At 46.5% G+C, this 20,717-nt stretch overlaps 1 protein-coding gene across 1 annotated transcript; it reads left to right on the top strand.

Moving 5' to 3' along the window:
* Nucleotides 1-270: 270 nt before the first annotated feature.
* On the top strand, nucleotides 271-20,271 carry NANS (N-acetylneuraminate synthase). The gene is made up of 6 exons (XM_061425780.1): nucleotides 271-529; nucleotides 3,872-4,087; nucleotides 11,704-11,803; nucleotides 12,743-12,897; nucleotides 18,090-18,356; nucleotides 20,041-20,271. The coding sequence occupies exons 1-6, from the start codon at nucleotides 398-400 to the stop codon at nucleotides 20,248-20,250; spliced, it is 1,080 nt and encodes a 359-aa protein (XP_061281764.1). The 5' UTR covers nucleotides 271-397; the 3' UTR covers nucleotides 20,251-20,271.
* The last annotated feature ends 446 nt before the right edge of the window (nucleotides 20,272-20,717 follow it).

A 20,717-nucleotide genomic window follows, 5' to 3' on the forward strand; every position in this document is an offset into this window, starting at 1 on the left:
GTAACTCCAGAATTCATTCTTTCCATTACACCGTAGGGCGCATTCTCTCCACGCCCAAGGAAGCCAGCCTTCAGCCTCCTTAGGGGAATGTTTGCTCACCGATGCACGCACTCTACGACCGTCAGAGGTTACGCTCGCGGCTGTGAGCCGCACTCCAAGCTCCAGAGAAGGCTGTTGGACTTCCTCTTTCCGCCGCACCTCTCTACTGCAGGGTGGCTCCGCCCCCTAATCTGATTGGCTGTCGGGAGCGAGGCCGTGCTTGGGGATTGGCTGCCCGGCGGCCAAGGACTGACGTGGCGGGGCCGGTGTGTGGGTCTCGCTGGGCTACGGACCTAACGCTCTAAGGAGGTGGCGGGACCCTGACTGGCGGTGCAGCAGGGAAGCGTAAGCCACCACCATGCCGCTGGAGCTGGAGCTGTGTCCTGGGCGCTGGGTGGGCGGGCAGCATCCATGTTTTATCATTGCCGAGATCGGCCAGAACCACCAGGGCGATCTGGACGTGGCCAAGCGCATGATCCGCATGGCTAAGGTGAGGGGACGGTCTAGACAACTCGGGCACTAGCCCGGGGGCGGGGGCCGGGGTAGGGAAGGGCCTGGAGGAAGAGCGGCCTGGGCCGGGGTGGGGCGGGGCTGCGCAGAGACCGAATCATCCTCGCTCTGCCTCTCTGTGCCCTGCATCTGGCCTGGCGTCCAGCTCTCCAGGTCCACTAACAAACGTTTTGAATACTGTTCTTCATCCCTTTGCCACCCTCCTGATTTGTTTGCATTACTACAGTTGCTCCCCAACCCGACCTCTCTCTCCCCTTTCTGGTGGCAGAATGATCTTTCTGCAACACAGATTTGATGAGCCTTCAGTGGCTATGCACTGCCACTGTAGAGTCGAAACCCTTTAATAAAGTCTTCAAGACTTTAATGACCTGACCTCTTCCAGCCTATCATTTTTTAAATCTCTGACATTTTCTGCGACAGTGAATTACTTCCAGGAAGTTCCTGAAGTTGCTGTTGTCTCTCTCATCTGCCATTCCTTGTAATTACTTCATAGAATTTTGAGAATAAAATAAAGATGTAAAGCTCTTAGTACAGTACGTGGCAAATAGGACTCAATACATGTTAGCTATTAGTGATATGATGTTAATGAACGCTTATGCTCCCACTTCTCTTGGACGCTTTCTCCAACTCCTCCTGTCAGAGTTGGGTTCCTGTAGTTTTTCCCATGGCATTGCATTGTCAGTGTCTGTTTAAACTTTCTCTGTTAGACTGTGAGTGCTCTGAAGGGGGGACCTGTCACATTCTTCATTGTAAACCCAGTCCCCAGCATAAGATCTGCACTGTGATTCCTTGATTTAGAGGTAGTTCACTAAATCTTTTTTTCCTTTCACTTCCCTTCAGCCAGAGTTGTTCTGTCATTCATAATTAGGTTTTCTTTTACTCTTTCAGGACTTAACTCTGCTTTTATGGAACCCTACAGAATCATAAAGATACTTTATTTTGGGACTTCACTGGCAGTGCAGTGGTTAAAACTCTACTTCTACTGTAGGGGATGTGGATTTGATCCCTGGTTGGAAAACTAAGATCCTGGGTGCCACGTGGCCAAAAAAAAGAAATACTTTTATTTTAAATTTTTATTTAATCATTGAAGTATAATTGATTTGCAATAATATTAGTTTCAGGTATACAACATAGTGATTCAATATTTTTATAGATTATACTCTTCCATTTAAAGTTATTGCAAAATAATAGTTGTATTTCCCTGTGCTGTACAGTATATCCTTGTTGCTCATTTATTTTATACATAGTAGACGGTACTTCTCAATCCCACACCCCTTTCTTGTCCATCACTCCTTCCCTCTCCCCACTGGTATCCATTTGTTTGTTCTCTAGATCTGTGTGTCTGTTTGAAACCTAAGTTTCCATCAACAAACGAATGGATAAAGATATAGTATGTATGCACAATGGAATATTATTCAGCCATAAAAAAGAGTGAAATTCTGTCATTTACAACAATGTAAATGGACCTGGAGGATATTATGCTTAGTGAAACAAGTCAGAGAAAAACAAATACTGTATGTTATCACTTATGGGTGAAATCTAAAAAGTAAAATATGCTTTTAAAGAGTAACAATTGCTAACATTTTTTAATGCTTACTGGGTCAAGTGCCTTAAATGCACCACCTAACTTTCAAATTTGATGCAAAGGGTGTGTTACACCTTGACTTATTTGTCAGTTTGCTTTTTTGCCAGTAGAGAAGCAATAAAAGCTTGAACAAAGAAACCATCAGCAGTGGGGTAAAACAGGGACAGTGATTGTGTTTTCTGAACCTAGAGTTGACCATAGCATTAAACAGATACAGAAATGTACCTCATTTACGAAAGAAGTGGAGAAAAGAAGGGGAGGAACTTTCTGTCCTCCCAGTACAACTGCTGTCGTGTGGGATGTGGTAGAACTTTCTCTGATCTCTCCTCATTAGTACTTTCTGCTGTTTTACTTCACTTTACTACTTCCTATAAAGGGAAGGTTTGCCTAGACGGAGACAAGCTTTGTAACCTCTTGAGCGTAAGTCTGCTCCTTGAGGCAGACATGAGAAGCAAAGGAGGGAAGCATTGCGCTAGGAAGACCATGTCGTGCAGCCTCCAGGAAAGCCCTCTGGCCACCTCTGCCAGAGTCTCCGCACAGTTTTGGTCAGGTCCCTCTAGGCCTTGGGGTCTTTATCTAGACAATGAGGACTCTGTCGTCCAAGGTCACTTTCAGGTCTAATGTTCTTTGAACTTCTTTCTAGCATCAAGTTTTGACCATGCCATTTTGTGGCTTTTCCAGGAGTGAAAGTGACGCTCTGAGCACAGACGTTTCTGGAGCCCAGGTTTGACCTGTGTGTCTGTAGCAGTGTCAGTGAGCTGAGACTTGAGAGAGTTTCCCTTAATCTTTCTACCGAGTGATTAAAAAAAAAAACAATTTTGAGAGCTTGGAGGCTGACTGGCAATAAAATTATAGCTTTTAGAGTCAGATAATCCAGCTTTTATATTATAGCTTCTGTTCAGTAAAGCTGGGGCATTTCTAAATTTTTTTGCTTGCCGTTACCCCAGAATCTCTTGTTCAAACAAGATGCCATATAGAAACCACATGTGCAGAACAGCTAACAGCCACCCCCATCAGGGGCTCCTCAGAAAGTTATAGGCCTTGGAGCTGTTCCACATGGCCATTTGTACAGATAGAGAAACTGAGGCCAGAGATAGGGAGTGACTTATCTAGGAGAGTCAGAGTTAAGGCAGATTCTTTTCCCCCTAAATTCTGGTCCAGTGCTCATATCCTCTGCTGAGTTATACAACTTAAAATCTTGATTGTTTGATTAATTATTTTTAATAGTATAATGTAAAGCAAAGTCCCCCCTGCCTTTTTTTTTTTTTTTACATTTTAAGAGGGAAAAACAGAGGGGAACTCCTATCCCCAGCCTTTTCTTCTTTTGAGACTTCCTTGCTTCTGTTTCTCTTCTTTGGGAGTTCTTAAGAACTCCATCATTCGATGTTGGCATTTGTTTGTTTGTTAAATGTTTGTTTATTTGCTGATTTGTTTGGCTGCATCAGGTCTTAGTTGCTGAGCCTGAGTGAGAGAGTGAGTGGTCTGAGTTGTGGCATGCAGGATCTTTTAGTTTTGAGGTATGCGGAATCTAGTTGCGGTATGTGGGATCTAGTTCCTTGACCAGGGATTGAACCCTGGTTCCCTGCATCTGGAGCATGGAGTCTTAGCCACTGGACTGGCAGGGAAGTCCCCTTGATGTTGTTTTTAAAGATAATGGTTTAATAGCAGTTGCCCCAACATTTCTCTCCTCTCTGAGAGCCCATGACCAAAAATTAAAGGAACCCTAATATGTTGCAGGAGTGCGGGGCCGATTGTGCCAAGTTCCAGAAGAGTGAGCTGGAGTATAAGTTTAATCGGAAAGCCTTGGAGAGGCCATACACCTCGAAGCATTCCTGGGGGAAGACATACGGGGAGCACAAACGCCATCTGGAGTTCAGCCATGCCCAGTACAAGGAGCTGCAGAAATATGCCGAGGAGGTTGGCATCTTCTTCACTGCCTCTGGAATGGATGAGGTGAGCCCTCTGCCATTTTACCAGACCTAGGGGACAACAGGTGGCCTGGTGTCTTGGTGTCTTTGACTTCAAGCCAGCTGCAGGCCTTGCTCACTTTACACTGTTTTGTGCTTTCTGAGCTGGAGTTCCCCATAACGTTGACCAGGTAAATGTCCAACTAAACAGGAGGCCGGGGGGATTGGAGGCCCAGTGAGATTTGGAGGACAGAGAACTATGGTTTTCAAAACAGGCTGTCTCTGGGAGTAGGGGGCAACCACCTGGAAACCCAGCGTCCCTCAAGCCAATGGGAGATCCCACCGGGCCAATTTGCTCCCAGTGGAAAGTGGCCTAGACTCAGAATCGGGAAACTGCAGTCCTAACAGGAGTCCTCCTGTTGCCAGCTGGCTGTGGGTGATCTGGGTGGGGCGACACTGCATCTTCTAGAAGGGAGTGGCTCCCAGGATGGCCATGCCCACATCCTGTAAGAGACCAGCTGGTGCCAGGTCTCAGGTTCCATCTGCTCTGTGACCTGCCTCAAGACTCCTTCGTGGGCTCTTTCTTCAAATATAAAAAAATTTAGTTATAAAAATAATGTCACAGAAAGTTTAGAAAACAGGGAAAAAAAGGAGAAAAACTGACTCATAATCTCTACACAGCAGCTCTTTGTACATATTTCCTCCTGAACTTGTTTTATATTCGTATTTTATTACCTGGTTGTTATATTTTGAATGTTTAGTTCTGTGTTTGCTTCTTCCGGTTAATATTATACCACAGTGTTTACCCATATCCTGGTTTTCTTTCTCAGCTTTATTGAGCTATAATTGACATGTAACTCTCCATATCTTTTGCTGAAAGTTATTAATCGTGGTGTAGTATTTCTTTTGAGGATTTATAATATATGTGACCACTTCTTTATGTTTGAACATGAGGTTACTTTCAGCTTTTTGTGCTTTTAAATGATGCTGAGATGACCTTCTTTCTGTGTTTTGAGTTTCCTTAGGATAACTTTGCAGAAACGGATCAGTAGACAAAACTTAACATTTTTAAGGCTCTTGGCTAGTGATTCTTTTAGTCAGCTAGGGTATTTGAAGAGACTCCAGTTCCTTCTGTAGGCCTCTGACCTCTGTGTTACTGTTCCAACCCTAAGCTGTGCCTGTAAATTACATCAAAGAAGCATCACTCTAGTCTAGACCATTAGTAGATTAAAAAAGGAGGGGAAGCAGAGAACCTAGATGTCTGGGAAACTTGACAAGTTCAGGCATCAGTTCCGTAGCCCAGATTCATTCTTTAATTCACAGCCTTCATAAGCATGACATTCTTCAGATCTAGTTGTTCATCTAATAATCATAATTTCCTACATCTGAATTTAATGTTATAGTTTATGAAGCATGTTCGCTTACAGTACCATATTTTATCCCTACTATGTCCCATTTTACAGATAAAGAAACGGAGGCTCCAGGGGCTAGAAAGTCTATCCAATGTTGCACAGTTGGGAAATGGGTCTTGAGGGCAGATCTGACACCTTTCTGGGATTCCCCAGTGGCCACCCGGGTGCTGGTCCAGGCATGTACAGCTTCCCAGAGCTCAGCAGAGCCTTTGGGCTTCCCCCTGTTCTTCACCACCCTCCATGTTGGTGGCTGGAGAGTCTTGGACCCACGTTGCCCTTAGGACAAGGGGACAGATTTTTTCTTTTTTTTTTGGCCTCATCATGTGGCTAGCGGGATCTCATTTCCCACCAGGGACTGAACCCGGGCCAAGGCAGTGAGAGTGCCAAATTCTAATCACTAGACTACCAGGGAATTCCCAGGGATAGATTTTTTAATAACAGCTTTATTGACACATCATACAATTCACTCAATTAATTTTAGAACATTTTTATCACCCCAAAAGGAAGCCCTATACCCGTTAGCAGTCATTCCTCAATTCCTTCAATTCTCCCAGCCCTCCTGCTGCTACTGCTGCTAAGTCACTTCAGTCGTGTCCGACTCTGTGTGACCCCATAGACGGCAGCCCACCAGGCTCCCCCGTCCCTGGGATTCTCCAGGCAAGAACACTGGAGTGGGTTGCCATTTCCTTCTCCAATGCATGAAAGTGAAAAGTGAAAGTGAAGTCGCTCAGTCATGTCTGACTCCTAGCGACCCCATGGACTGCAGCCTTCCAGGCTCCTCCATCCGTGGGATTTTCCAGGCAAGAGTACTGGAGTGGGGTGCCATTTTCCAGGCAAGAGTACTGGAGTGTGCTGCTGCTGCTGCTGCTAAGTCACTTCAGTCATGTCCGACTCTGTGTGACCCCATAGACGGCCTCCTACCAGGCTTCTCTGTCCCTGGGATTCTCCAGGCAAGAACACTGGAGTGGGTTGCCATTTCCTTCTCCAATGCATGAAAGTGAAAAGTAAAAGTGAAGTCGCTCAGTCATGTCTGACTCCTAGCGACCCCATGGACTGCAGCCTACCAGGCTCCTCCGTCCATGGGAGTTTCCAGGCAAGAGTACTGGAGTGAGTGCCATTGACTTCTCCTCTCCCAGCCCTAGGCAACTTCTAATCTGCTGTCTGTCTCTATAGATTTGCCTTTTCTGGACATTGTATATAAAAAGAACCAGACAGTATGTGGTCCTTTGGGTATATATATATATTTATGGTAACTCAGTGTTTAACTTCTTTGAGGAACCGCCAGACTTTTTGAAAGTGGCTGCACCATTTTACGTTCCACCAGCATGTATGAGGTTTTTGCCTCTCATTCCTGGTAAGTCCGGGTGGAGGTTATTTACCTTCTTTGTGCTTCTATGTCTTCAGCTGAACTCACCTCGCAGGGTTGTCATGAGGATTAAACGTGATCACCCGCAGAAGGCGCAGCACGCAGCCAGCGCTCAGCGACATTAGTTACAGTTGAGGAAGCAGCCCGGGCTGAGGGTCAGGAAATCCAGGTCCTTGCCCTGCTCTGCTGAGTTCATCTGCATGTGAGCTTGGCAAGTCACTGCCCTGCTCTGGGGCCTCCATCTCCTTTCACGTGTGAAGAAGCTGCCATCCAAAGTCTCTCCCTGCTCTTTTGTCCCGAGTCAGCATAGAATCTGGCAGGGTCACTAAGGTGACTTGGACCTGGAATGAGGACTTTCCTGTTCAGACTGTTCCCAGACACCTGAGCTCCTGGATGTGGGCTCTGAAGGGAATGCCTGGCCTCTGCTTGCAGCTGGGCAGCCGCTGCTCAGGAAGTCACTTCTTTAGGTCTTTTGCTGCTGGGTGGCTTTGAGGTTAAGAGTCAGGAGCAGACAGGGGAAGGAGAGGAATCTGGGTGTTGGTGGCTGGGGCTGCCTCTTGGTTTCCCAGGAAGCAGTTTGGTGTATAAATTTGAGCTCTGCAGCCACACTCAGGTGCTGACACTGACACTTGCTCTGTGAGCTTGGGCTGGTCACATAACCTCTTTGAGCCACAGGTGTCCGTCCATCTGTGACAATGAGGTAATCAAGATGCCCACCCCACAGCTGCAGTGAGGACCTGGTGAGATGAACCTGGGGGCTTGCAAGATTTGTACCCACTGACTGACAGCTGTTCTGTTGCTTAGAATCCTTTTCTCTGCTTCACACTTAAAGGGGCAGGGAGTCTTCTCTGTCTCAGGAATGCTGTTTGCTCCCCACTGGTGTCCTGACAAACCAAGGCACAGGCAGCGAGGAGAAATTTTTTTTTTTTAGATTTATTTACTTATTTTTGCTGTGCTGGGTCTTTGTTGATGCGCACGGGCTTTCTCTAGTTGCGGAAAGCAGGGGCTGCTCTTCCTTGCTGTGCAAGGGCTTCCCGTTGCGGCATTCTTAAGAGCCTTTGCAAGAGTGCCATTTGCTTTGCTCGCCAGGTCCCTTTTTGCCGAACTAGCAAGTCCTGTCTACCCAGCTGTTCGAGGTGGGTTGGTCGCTTGTTCCGTGTTTGTCTAGAAAGCAGCTCTGAGAATTCACCCCCGCTGACTTCCTCATGGACAGTGAGCATGTACTGAGTGCCAGCTTTCTCCACCGTGTGTGCTGTCCTGAGCGTTCTTTGTGTACTGAGGAAAGGTTAAGGCATGGTGGAACTTTATGAAGACCAAGAAAATACCAGGCACCTGGTCAGAAGCTGCACAGAGGCCTGTGGAACTCGACTGAAATGAGCAGAGTGCCTTTGGTCGAAATGGAGAGTTTTGTTGAGAAAGCAAATGGGAGCCATGTCGTAGAGGCGGCCCTTGGAGGACCAATTCCAGCAGAGCCACCCTTCCCTCCTCGTGCCTGCCCCCACAGTGCCTGCCCTCGTTCCTCCAACACCCCTGCTCCAGGGCACCCCTGCCTGTGCTGTGGTGTGCTCTGACTGGGCTGAAGGCAGGCCGGGCCTTTTTGGCTCCATGCTTCCCCGCCCCCCATCCTTTCCTCAGCCTGGGCAAGCCCTGCGGCACCTGTTCTCCCAGCTTGTTGTCAGAGATCCCGAAATCAAGGGGAGTGGAAGCAGCTTTAGAAAAACCCCATTTCCATTCCTGTCTTTTCTGTTACCCCTTAGATCAGCAGGCTCCCAAATTTCTCATGGGATACATTATGGAAAAGGGGTTCCTCATTAATTCATTAATTAAAAGTCCCTTCCCCAAATAAACAAGGGTTCTGTGCTGAATACGTGTGGGAAACACTAGGAGTAAATTAGCTAGAGGAGGGTATTCACTAGGACCCTCCAAGGTGAGGTTTTACAGTGCAGTGTTTCACCCCAAACAGTTTGCTGGTAGGACCCTTTGCTCTGTGTTTAGCCCCTGGATGCCTAGTGAGGGTCATACTCGATTGAGTTCCTTTCAGACAGGCTCAGAAAGCCTTTGTGATGTGGGGCAGAGGAGAGGAGAAGTTATGAGGCTGCCTGGCTGCGTTGTATCGATGTCCCGTAGATGGAAGGGGGACTGAAAGCAGCATAGACGGGGAAGCCAGGAAGTCCACAGAGAGAAAGGCAGCCACTGGCGCTGACCCAGCCTGACGGGGCCTGGGCCCAGAAGTACTGCCTCAGGGTGGAAGGCTACTGAAACCGGCACCCTTTGCAGAAGAGATTAATCCAAAATGGCAGTTTTCTAAGTGGCCACTAGGTGGGGCTGGCTCCCTAGGAAGGCTGCAAGAAACCAGCTGCACCTTTCTCTGCCAATAGGAATTTACCCCTTTGCTCGCTTCAAAATTGTAGAGCTCCATGCATATTTTCCTGGAGAAGGAAATGGCAACCCACTCCACTATTTTTGCCTGGAAAATCCCATGGACAGAGGAGCCTGGCAGGCTACAGCCCACGGGGTCGCAAAGAGTCGGACACAACTGAGTGACTTCACTTTATGTAGATTTTACAATCAGCATAGGTAAGCTTTTGCAAAGCATTTTTCCTACATTTGGCCCCGCCTTGCCCCTATGTGCCCTGCGCCTCTCCTGATTGGGCTCATCCATCTCTTTATGGCCCTGGGGACTCTGATCATGAGCCATGCTCTCACAAAGTGGAGCATTAGAGATGAAATTTTGCATAGGATTTTCCCTCTTAAAATAGAAAACACTCTCTTCATCTGCCAGATAGAGTGGGGAGGGTGGGGACACTAGACTTTATTCAATAAATATGTTTAAAACAAATGCTTTTCAGTTTCATCTTAGGGCTGGTTAATAGTATGAGACACACATACACAGGAGAGAATGACATAGAAAACTGTGGAAGGGAAGAGAGAGACAAGGAAGACATAAAGCAGAGGGGAGGAGGCGGCGGTGGCTTAGCACCCTGGAGGTGAGTGGTGCTTTGGCCATCCTGAAAGGTGTCTCCTAGATTGAGAGTGCCATCTGCCTTTGGCCTGTTCACTGGCTGGTTAGGCACTGTATGTCTCTCCAGCAGCTCTGCTGCTGCTAAGTCGCTTCAGTCGTGTCCGACTGTGCGACCCCATAGACGGCAACCCACCAGGCCCCCCCGTCCCTGGGATTCTCCAGGCAAGAACACTGGAGTGGGTTGCCATTTCCTTCTCCAATGGATGATAGTGAGAAGTGAAAGTGAAGTCGCTCAGTCGTGTCCGACTCTTTTCGACCCCGTGGACTGCAGCCCACCAGGCTTCTCCGTCCATGGGATTCCCCAGGCAAGAGTACTGGAGTGGGGTGCCATTGCCAACAGCTCTGCTGCTGCTGCTGCTGCTAAGTCGCTTCAGTCGTGTCCGACTCTGTGCGATCCCATGGACTGTAGCCCACCAGGCTCCTCCATCCGTGGGATTTTCCAGGCAAGAGTACTGGAGTGGGGTGCCATTGCCTTTTCCAACCAGCAGCTCTAACCCCTACTTATTAGAGGAAAATGATTCTCTGAGTGAGGCCAGTGATTCATCTGCTGGGAAGATGGGAGAAAGCTCAGGCAGTACTGGTTTGATTCAAAGAACCTGCTGGCAAGAACTTCCCTGGTGGTCCAGTGGTTAAGACTCACCACTTCCAATGTAGGGAGCACCAGTGTGCTTCAATCCCTTGCTTGGGAACTAAGATCCCACGTGCTGCATGGTAAGGCCAACAAAAGAAAAGAAGTAAAAAAATAAAGAACCTGCTGGCAGAATGACCTCATACTGTTCCTTACCACCCCCGAACCCTTTGGATTTCCACGCCAGTAACCGTGCTCCTTGCTAGTCTAAGTATGTTTCACAGAGCAGTAACAGTGGTATTACTGAGGAGCTTACAAGAAACGCAGACTCTTGGGCCCCACTCTAGATCAACAGAATCAGAACGTGCATTTCATTCATCCAAGATCCATGGCAGGTTCGTGTGCCTGTATTAAAGTGTGAGAAGCACTGACCTAGCTAACTTTCAAACTTACTTCTGAGACTTGGCCAGCATTTTAAGATAGATGGAACTTAGATACTGGGAAATATTCCAAGGCATTGACTCTCCCTACTTCTGATTTTCAACTTCAATTAAAAAAAATAGTAATGAAAAGTAATTTGGGAAGTTTTGGTAATTGTACACCAAATTGAGATTTTACTCTTAAAACCTGTGGTCCACTAATTCCTTCAGGAGGCATTTGCTGACATTTGCCAATTTCCTGAGGGTTATTGATGAATCCCAGATAAGGATGGTGAAGGGCCCTAGAGAGGTAGCCTCAAACAGTCAGATTGGTTTTTTTCTGTGGGCAGCATAATTTGAGGTCTGAAAGGGCTTGGGTTTGATGGGCCCTGCCAGCTGTGGATCAATGTGTCAGAGCTGGGCCATGAAACACTTCATTTCTTCTACTTTTGGCAAGGATTGAAATGGCCTCTCTTTTCCTGGCTGTTTGGTCCTGAGGCAAGGATAAGGCCTTTGAGGGCCACTCACTTTCTCAGTGCCTATTTGTGTGAGTCAAGATTAGGTCATGACCTTTCTTGTTTGTTCACTGGGCCCCAGGCCCCCAGGGAAGGAAGGTCTGGCCAGGGGTCTGATTCTTTTCCAGATTCTCATAGACAGTGTGCGCCAGCATGCAGTGTTTGTTGGACAAATGGATGGGTGGATGTGAGTGAAAGAATGTTTGAATTTGAATGAAATGACTGATCATGAATCCGTGTTTGCTTTCAAGTTGCTGGGCAAGAGAAGGGGTATTTCTATTTGTAGGTGGTTCCTTGCCTGTCTTGAGGATGGTGATTTTGAACCGCGGTGAATGTGAGCCCCTCCTTTGATTTTTGTAGATGGCAGTTGAATTTCTGCATGAACTGAATGTTCCCTTTTTCAAAGTTGGATCTGGGGACACCAACAATTTCCCGTATCTGGAAAAGACAGCCAAAAAAGGTGAGTGTTTAATTTTTGTCATACAATCTGAGTCCAGACTTTTTGTGTTTTTACACCATTGGTAATAACCCACTAAAGGAGTCTCCTGAAGACAGATTTTCCAATCAGCATTTACTCCCACTTTTTCATGTGCTGAGTTGAAAGAAATTAAAGATATACAGTTTTTATATGAATTTTTAAAGATTTCTTTTTTTGATGTGGACCATTTTTTTTTAAGTCTTTATTGAATTTGTTGCAGTATTGTTTCTTTTTTATGTTTGTTTTTGGGCCATGAGGCATGTGGGATCTTACCTCCTTGACCAGGGGTCGAACCCATACCCCCTCTTAAGCCCTGGACCACTAGGGAAGTCCTCATAAGAATTTTAAAATGAAAATTATTTTTAATTTCTAATAAAATATTTATATAAAATGAAGGATATGACAGTATAAATGAAACTCCTTAGAGGCAGCTCTGACTTTGAGAAGTACTCTCTAGGTATATTAGAACATCCAGCCTCTGCACATCAGAGCTTGTACAGTGGTTCTCATGTCAGTACTGGGACTGAAGCAGGTCATATGATGATGATGCTTTCTACTTACTTCATAGCCAAGGATCTGAGACCACACAGGTAGGACTTGGCAGCTCAAGGCCTCACCCTCTTGAATCTGGGGCATGCTCACCCTACCACGCTGGGCAACCTCTTAATACAATGAGATGCTCATCTTTCTCTAAAGAGTGTCAGATTCCTCTTAATTTGGTTCACTTTGCTGCACAATAATGTTGTGGGGTGAAGGGAGTCTACGTTTCCTGTGCTTGAGGACAGAAACCCACCGACTTCGCCTGTGTTCCCCCACTGTGTAAGAGTTGTTTGAATGAGACCAACAGCAGGGGTGTGCTTAAAGGGAGAATCGGAACGCCTGAAAATAAAGTGATGATGGTACTGGTGTTGGGTCCTTCAGGCCGCCCAATGGTGATCTCTAGTGGGATGCAGTCCATGGATACCATGAAGCAAGTCTATCAGATTGTGAAGGCCCTCAACCCCAACTTCTGCTTCCTCCAGTGCACCAGTGCCTACCCGCTCCAGCCTGAGGACGTCAACCTGCGTGTCATCTCGGTGAGCACAAGGGAGGGCCCTTGTCTGACTGGGTCACTGGCTGTGGGAAAGATGCAGCCAAAATTTTAACCAGCTTTGACATGCTTTGTAATTGGGACATCCTTCCAGTGTTCTGGCCTGGAGAATTCCATGGACTATGTAGTCCATGGGTCGCAAAGAGTCGGATGTGACTGAGCGACTTACACTTTCGCTTGATAGTCTTGCTGTTCCAGAATCAAATTAGAACCGACTATGGAGTTAAGCAGTCAGATACATTCTTAAAGATTATAAATTAAATTTTCTTAACACCAATCTTAATTTCTCTCATAAAATTTAAGGTGGAGTCTTTCAGGGTTTTTTTTGTTTTTTGTCGTTTTAAGGTGCAGTCTTTGTAATTGGCCATATACATTTTCTTTGCCTGTGTGTATTGGCCATTAGGGGTCCCTTTTCTGTGAATTGCTGGCTTTTATCTTTTCTTAATGAGTTATGCATTTGTTTTTGTAAAATATACATACAATTTGCCATGGGAGCCATTTTTTGGTGTCTAGTTCAGCGGCACTAAGTGTTTCGCATTGCTGTGCCACCATTGCTGTGTCCATCTGAAGAGCTTTTTCTCATCTCAGAGTCATACCATATTCTATACTCATTAACATGGAGTGCCATGCGGCTGTCATTTTATTTTCTGTCACTACGAACAAAGCTAGTGGACGTGATGGAATTCCAGTTGAGCTATTTCAAATTCTGAAAGATGATGCTGTGAAAGTGCTGCACTCAATATGCCAGCAAATTTGGAAAACTCAGCAGTGGCCACAGGACTGGAAAAGGTCAGTTTTCATTCCAATCCCAAAGAAAGGCAATGCCAAAGAATGCTCAAATTACCGCACAATTGCACTCATCTCACACGCTAGGAGACTAATGCTCAAAATTCTCCAAGCCAGGCTTCAGCAATACGTGAACCGTGAATTTCCTGATGTTCAAGCTGGTTTTAGAAAAGGCAGAGGAACCAGAGATCAAATTGCCAACAACTGCTGGATCATGGAAAAAGCAAGAGAGTTCCAGAAAAACATCTATTTCTGCTTTATTGACTATGCCAAAGCCTTTGACTGTGTGGATCACAATAAACTGCGAAAGAGATGGGAATACCAGACCACCTGACCTGCCTCTTGAGAAATCTGTATGCAGGTCAGGAAGCAACAGTTCGAACTGGACATGGAACAACAGACTGGTTCCAAATAGGAAAAGGAGTACATCAAGGCTGTATATTGTCACCCTGCTTATTTAACTTATATGCAGAGTACATCATGAGAAATGCTGGACTGGAAGAAGCACAAGCTGGAATCAATATTGGCGGGAGAAATATCAATAACCTCAGATATGCAGATGACACCACCCTTATGGCAGAAAGTGAAGAGGAACTCAAAGGCCTCTTGATGAAAGTGAAAGAGGAGAGTGAAAAAGTTGGCTTAAAGCTCAACGTTCAGAAAACAAAGATCATGGAATCCGGTCCCATCACTTCATGGGAAATAGATGGGGAAACAATGGAAACAGTGTCAGACTTTATTTTTTTGGGCTCCAAAATCACTGCAGATGGTGACTGTAGCCATGAAATTAAAAGACGCTTACTCCTTGGAAGGAAAGTTATGACCAACCTAGATAGTATATTCAAAAGCAGAGACATTACTTTGCCAACAAAGGTCCGTCTAGTCAAGGCTATGGTTTTTCCTGTGGTCATGTATGGATGTGAGAGTTGGACTGTGAAGAAGGCTGAGCGCCAGAGAATTGATGCTTTTGAACTGTGGTGTTGGAGAAGACTCTTGAGAGTCCCTTGGATTGCAAGGAGATCCAACCAGTTCATTCTGAAGGAGATTAGCCCTGGGATTTCTTTGGAAAGAATGATGCTAAAGCTGAAACTCCAGTACTTTGGCCACCTCATGAGAAGAGTTGACTCATTGGAAAAGACTCTGATGCTGGGAGGGATTGGGGGTAGGAGGAGAAGGGGACAACAGAGGATGAGATGGCTGGATGGCATTACTGAGTCTATGGACATGGGTCTGAGTGAACTCCTGGAGTTGGTGATGGACAGCGAGGCCTGGTGTGCTGCGATTCATGGGGTCGCAAAGAGTCGGACATGACTGAGCGACTGAACTGAACTGACTGATGAACATGACTACTCTCGGTTTCTCAAATAAATGGAATCATACAGTATTTGTCCTTCTGTGTCCACTTGCTTTCACTTAGCATAACGTCGTCAAGGCTCATCCATGTTGTAGCGTGTATTAGCATCTCATTCCTTTTTAAGGCTGAATAATATTTCATTGTATGTGTATACCACTTATGGCTTATCTGTTCATCTGTTGATGGACATCTGGGATGGTTCCACCTTTTGGCTATTGTGAATAATGCTGATATGAATGTTGGTGTGCAAATATTCATTTTTCTTCATACTGAATTGTAGGAGACCTTCTTGAAACTTCTGAGTTTTCCTGTTCTGTTATTTACCAGCTCTCTGATTCTTTCAGTATAGTATTTGACATTCTGAGGTTTTCTCCCCCTGATTATGTAAGCTCTTATACATTTTTCTAGAGAATCTTTCCTATTTAACTTTTAAAAAAGTAATCTTTTTTCGAAATGACATGGCTGTCTTTGTAACTAAAATTTTAGTCCCTCCCAGTTTTGTAGTATTTTCTCCATTGCTCGCTCATCTCTAAATCATATTATTTTTAAAAATAAAACATGATTTAAGAAAAAAAAGAAACTCAGCCCTGATGTATATAACATAGAAAGTGAACATCCTCTATAATCCCATCCCACAGATTACCATAATTGACAATTTAGTGTGTATGATGCCAAATATTTTCCTCAGTTTTCTTCCTTTGTGAAGCGTGGTCCTGTTTCCCTTCCACCATCCCCCTCCTCACCTCCCTGGTGTGCTCATGTCCTTTATCCTGAGAGCAGGGCATGATCAGAGTTGAACTGCCAGCCAGCCCCCCACCCCTACCAGCCCAGCCCACCCCATCACGGCAGGGTGAGTACTCTGACCTACAAGCTGCACTTCCTTGTCCATCACATGCCCTTAAGCCTGGTTTCTGAGGCCTTTGCCACTCAGCTGTCCTAATCTTTTATTAACTCCTGTCTGGGTCTTTCTGCTGTACTCAGGCCTTCTGGCCGCCCTCCCTAACAAGGCTTACTCGACTTAGCATGTCTTTTGTTGCTTCCAGTGAATTACAGATAACCAATTAATTAATTATTTAGCATTTCCACCAAAGGATTGAGATTGGGCTGTCTGTATTATTGATGGTGATCTTTGTGCATATAGTACGTTTGCTTTCAGTTCAGTTCAGTTCAGTCGCTCAGTCGTGTCTGACTCTTTGCGACCCCATGAATCGCAGCACGCCAGGCCTCCCTGTCCATCACCAACTCCCGGAGTTCACTCAGACTCACGTCCATCAGTCAGTGATGCCATCCAGCCATCTCATCCTCTGTCGTCCCCTTCTCCTCCTGCCCCAATCCCTCCCAGCATCAGAGTCTTTTCCGATGAGTCAACTCTTCGCATGAGGTGGCTAAAATATTGGAGTTTTAGCTTTATCATCATTCCTTCCAAAGAACACCCAGGGCTGATCTTTAGAATGGACTGGTTGGATCTTCTTGCAGTCCAAGGGACTCTCAAGAGTCTTCTCCAACACCACAGTTTAAAAGCATCAATTCTTCGGCTCTCAGCCTTCTTCACGGTCCAACTCTCACATCCATACATGACCACAGGAAAAACCATAGCCTTGACTAGACGAACCTTTGTTGGCAAAGTAATGTCTCTGCTTTTGAATATACTATCTAGGTTGGTCATAACTTTCCTTCCAAGGAGTAAGCGTCATTTAATTTCATGGCTGCACTCATCATCTGCAGTGATTTTGGAGCCCAAAAAAATAAAGTCTGACACTGTTTCCACTGTTTCCCCATCTATTTGCCATGAAGTGATGGGACTGGATGCCATGATCTTCGTTTTCTGAATGTTGAGCTTTAAGCCAACTTTTTCACTCTCTACTTTCACTTTCATCAAGAGGCCTTTGAGTTCCTCTTCACTTTCTGCCATAAGGGTGGTGTCATCTGCATATCTGAGGTTATTGATATTTCTCCCGTCAATCTTGATTCCAGCTTGTGCTTCTTCCAGTCCAGCATTTCTCATGATGTACTCTGCATATAAGTTAAATAAGCAGGGTGACAATATACAGCCTTGATGTACTCCTTTTCCTATTTGGAACCAGTCTGTTGTTCCATGTTCAGTTCGAACTGTTGCTTCCTGACCTGCATACAGATTTCTCAAGAGGCAGGTCAGGTGGTCTGGTATTCCCATCTCTTTCACAGTTTATTGTGATCCACACAGTCAAAGGCTTTGGCATAGTCAATAAAGCAGAAATAGATGTTTTTCTGGAACTCTCTTGCTTTTTCCATGATCCAGCAGTTGTTGGCAATTTGATCTCTGGTTCCTCTGCCTTTTCTAAAACCAGCTTGAACATCAGGAAGTTCACGGTTCACGTATTGCTGAAGCCTGGCTTGGAGAATTTTGAGCATTAGTCTCCTAGCGTGTGAGATGAGTGCAATTGTGCGGTAATTTGAGCATGCTTTGGCATTGCCTTTCTTTGGGATTGGAATGAAAACTGACCTTTTCCAGTCCTGTGGCCACTGCTGAGTTTTCCAAATTTGCTGGCATATTGAGTGCAGCACTTTCACAGCATCATCTTTCAGGATTTGAAATAGCTCAACTGGAATTCCATCACCTCCACTAGCTTTGTTCGTAGTGATGCTTTCTAAGGCCCACTTGACTTCACATTCCAGGATGTCTGGCTGTAGGTCAGTGATTACACCATCCTAATTAAATGCGAGAGATGCTTTCTGAATCAGTTTAGGTATTCGGTTATAGTTTTGGTGTTATTCCTGGTGGTTTGCGCAGTGTGACACATTCTTCAGATGTGTTCCTGATAAGAGCAGCCATTAGTTTTAAGCCTACACAGTGTGCTGAGCGCCCTCCACGTGCTCACAGCAGCTCCCACCAGCTACTGTCATCCCCAGAAGGAGAGGTCCCGGGAGCCTCAGAGACTTCTTGGAGCTTCACAGATAGTGAGTGGCTGAATGGGGCCTCAGATCCATCAGCCTGACTCTGGATTGTATGTGGAAAGCACTACACTATTTAACTTTCTTTTCCTTTTTCTATTTTAAAGGAATACCAGAAGCTCTTTCCTGACATCCCCATAGGGTATTCTGGGCATGAAACTGGCATAGCAATATCTGTGGCTGCAGTGGCTCTGGGGGCCAAGGTCTTGGAGCGTCACATAACTTTGGACAAGACCTGGAAAGGGAGTGACCACTCGGCCTCTCTGGAGCCTGGAGAGCTGGCTGAGCTGGTGCGGTCCGTGCGCCTCGTGGAGAGGGCGTTGGGCTCCCCGACCAAGCAGCTGCTGCCCTGTGAGATGGCCTGCAATGAGAAGGTGGGTTCTCCTGGCCTGCCGGGTGCCAGTGTTGAGAGGATCTATGTGGGCTTACCTGAGAGGCAGTGGGAACCAGCCCTACCTGAGCCCAGAACAAATGGGTGATGCAGGGATGTTGCTGCGAGCCCCTGAGGTTTTTGGAGTTCATGTTAGCAGCGGGAGGAACTTACTGAAGAACTTTAGCTATTCCTCTGGTTCCCTGGCATCATATGACGGTTTTCCATTAAGTCTCTGTGGTCCCAGCGCTGAAGATCCTGGTGGTGTCTGGGGGCTCATGAGGCATGTGGAGAGGTAGAGTCTGGGGTCCCATGTTGTAGGTAATCCTAGAGGCATGTTCAGGTGGAGGGGTTCCATGAGGCAGGGGCAGGAGGGCTGTAATAAGTCAAGGAATCCCTAAGCATGGGGAGAGACTGGAAGCATGGGGCAAGGGTTCTCAGGGGCTTGCTGGGGGATAATGCATACATTCCCTTGGGAGCCCTTTGAGCTAGCTGTGCAGCATTAACCTTCAGACAGAGTGGACGGGGGGAGGCCAGCAAACTCTGCCTGGCACAGGGGCCATCGGGCCTTCCTGGACGCCAAGGCCTAGACCTGGCTCAGCCTCTGAGTCGGGGCTGCCAGGGGAGCAGGCACTCACTCCTCTGATGCTGCAGGCTGTTTGGGCCGAAGCCAAGATGCCACTCCAGGCCTGCTCCAGGAGGGTTGTCTTTTATTCCAGTGGGGCCTACTTTCTGCTCTCAAAGATGTATATACACTGGAAAATTAAAATAACAGTAAAAAGAAACTAACTGCCTTATAGAAGAAGAGAGGAGAAAGCTGGCTCAGAAACTGGAATAAGAGTTTCAGCAGCTGAGCACTGAATTTGGTTCTGAGCATCCTGGCTCTGTGGGTAGACAGTGAGACACCACAAGACGTAACATCTGATAATCATCTGCTAACAAGACCTTTGTCCTGACATAAATTCCAGAATGGATTCCTTGGCCCTCACCTGGAAGATGCAGAGTTAGATACTTTGTGGAACAGCATTTATAGACCAGACCTTAGAAATGCTGGTTCTGAGCTCCAGGTCTCCTTCATTCCCCTCGTTGCCCAGCCTGTCTGCCCCTTCCATGCTTGTGAGCCCTCCATATTCCTGTTGTACTGAATGAGGAGGCCGTAAGGTTTGTGTCCGTTGAGCCGCGGGCTCTCCCAGGTTCTCCTCCTGGCTCCTTGCAACCTTGGCCAGCTTACCCACCCTCCGTACACCTCCATTTCCATGTGTTTAAAATGTGATACTGAACTGGATGATGACAAAAGTAATCACCATTTTTATTTACCAAGTCTGTGTTCCAGGTAGATTACGGGCATTATCATCACTAATCCGACAGGATAGAGGCACTGTTATTTCCCATTTTGCAGAGACTCTCAGCCTCGCTTTGTCCCCAGCTGCCTGGGATTTGGGTCTTGCTCTCTTTGGCTACATAACCTGAGTCATTTATTGTAAAGGCCACCCCTCTGAGTCTGAGTCCACCCCACACTGGCCAAGACCCTGCTGTGTGTGAGCTATTGTTCTAGGCACCCAAGGGGAAAACAGACTCCCTGCTTTCCAGGGACCTTGTGTGAGAAAACTGATCAGGGACCCTGGGGTTAAAACAGCATGTGCTAGTTATTTGTGTGGCTGGCACTGAATCTTAAATTTTATCCACAGCTGGGCAAGTCTGTGGTGGCCAAAGTGAGAATTCCAGAAGGCAGCATTCTGACACTGGACATGCTCACTGTGAAGGTGGGTGAGCCCAAAGGTTACCCTCCTGAAGACATCTTTAGCCTGGTGGGCAAGAAGGTCCTGGTCACTGTGGAAGAAGACGACACCATCATGGAAGAATTGGTAGAGAATCATGGGAAAAAAATCAGATCTTAAAATAAAGTGCCATTCTCTGAATTCTGAATCGCCTTGCTGGTACCATCAGGTGCATTTGGGTGAGGTGGGGCAGGACTGCTGGTCTCTGGGGATCCCCAGGCAGCAGACATTTTGGGGCCAGGCCCTGGGTTAAGCCCGTTGGAGGGATACAAAGAGCAAATATAGGCAGCCTCTGCCTCAGGTTGGCTGGCCCAGAAGGGGCAGTGGGCTCAGAAGCTTCTCCTCATTGCCCATTGCAGTGCAGAGGGGTGAATGCTAGCTGTATGGGCCCTTCCTTTCAGCCTGCCTTCTTCCAGCCTGCAAAGCCAACCCTAATGACCCCAAATGTCCCTTCCTTCTGGCTCTCTCCCCTTATCTCCTGCCTGCCCTGGGTTTTTTTTTTTTTTTTAATATAAATTTATTTAATTGGAGGCTAATTACTTTACAATATTGTATTGGTTTTGCCATACATCAACATGAATCCACCA

The sequence above is a fragment of the Bos javanicus genome, chromosome 8 (genome assembly GCF_032452875.1).
Source record: "Bos javanicus breed banteng chromosome 8, ARS-OSU_banteng_1.0, whole genome shotgun sequence".
NCBI classification, from domain to species: domain Eukaryota; kingdom Metazoa; phylum Chordata; class Mammalia; order Artiodactyla; family Bovidae; genus Bos; species Bos javanicus.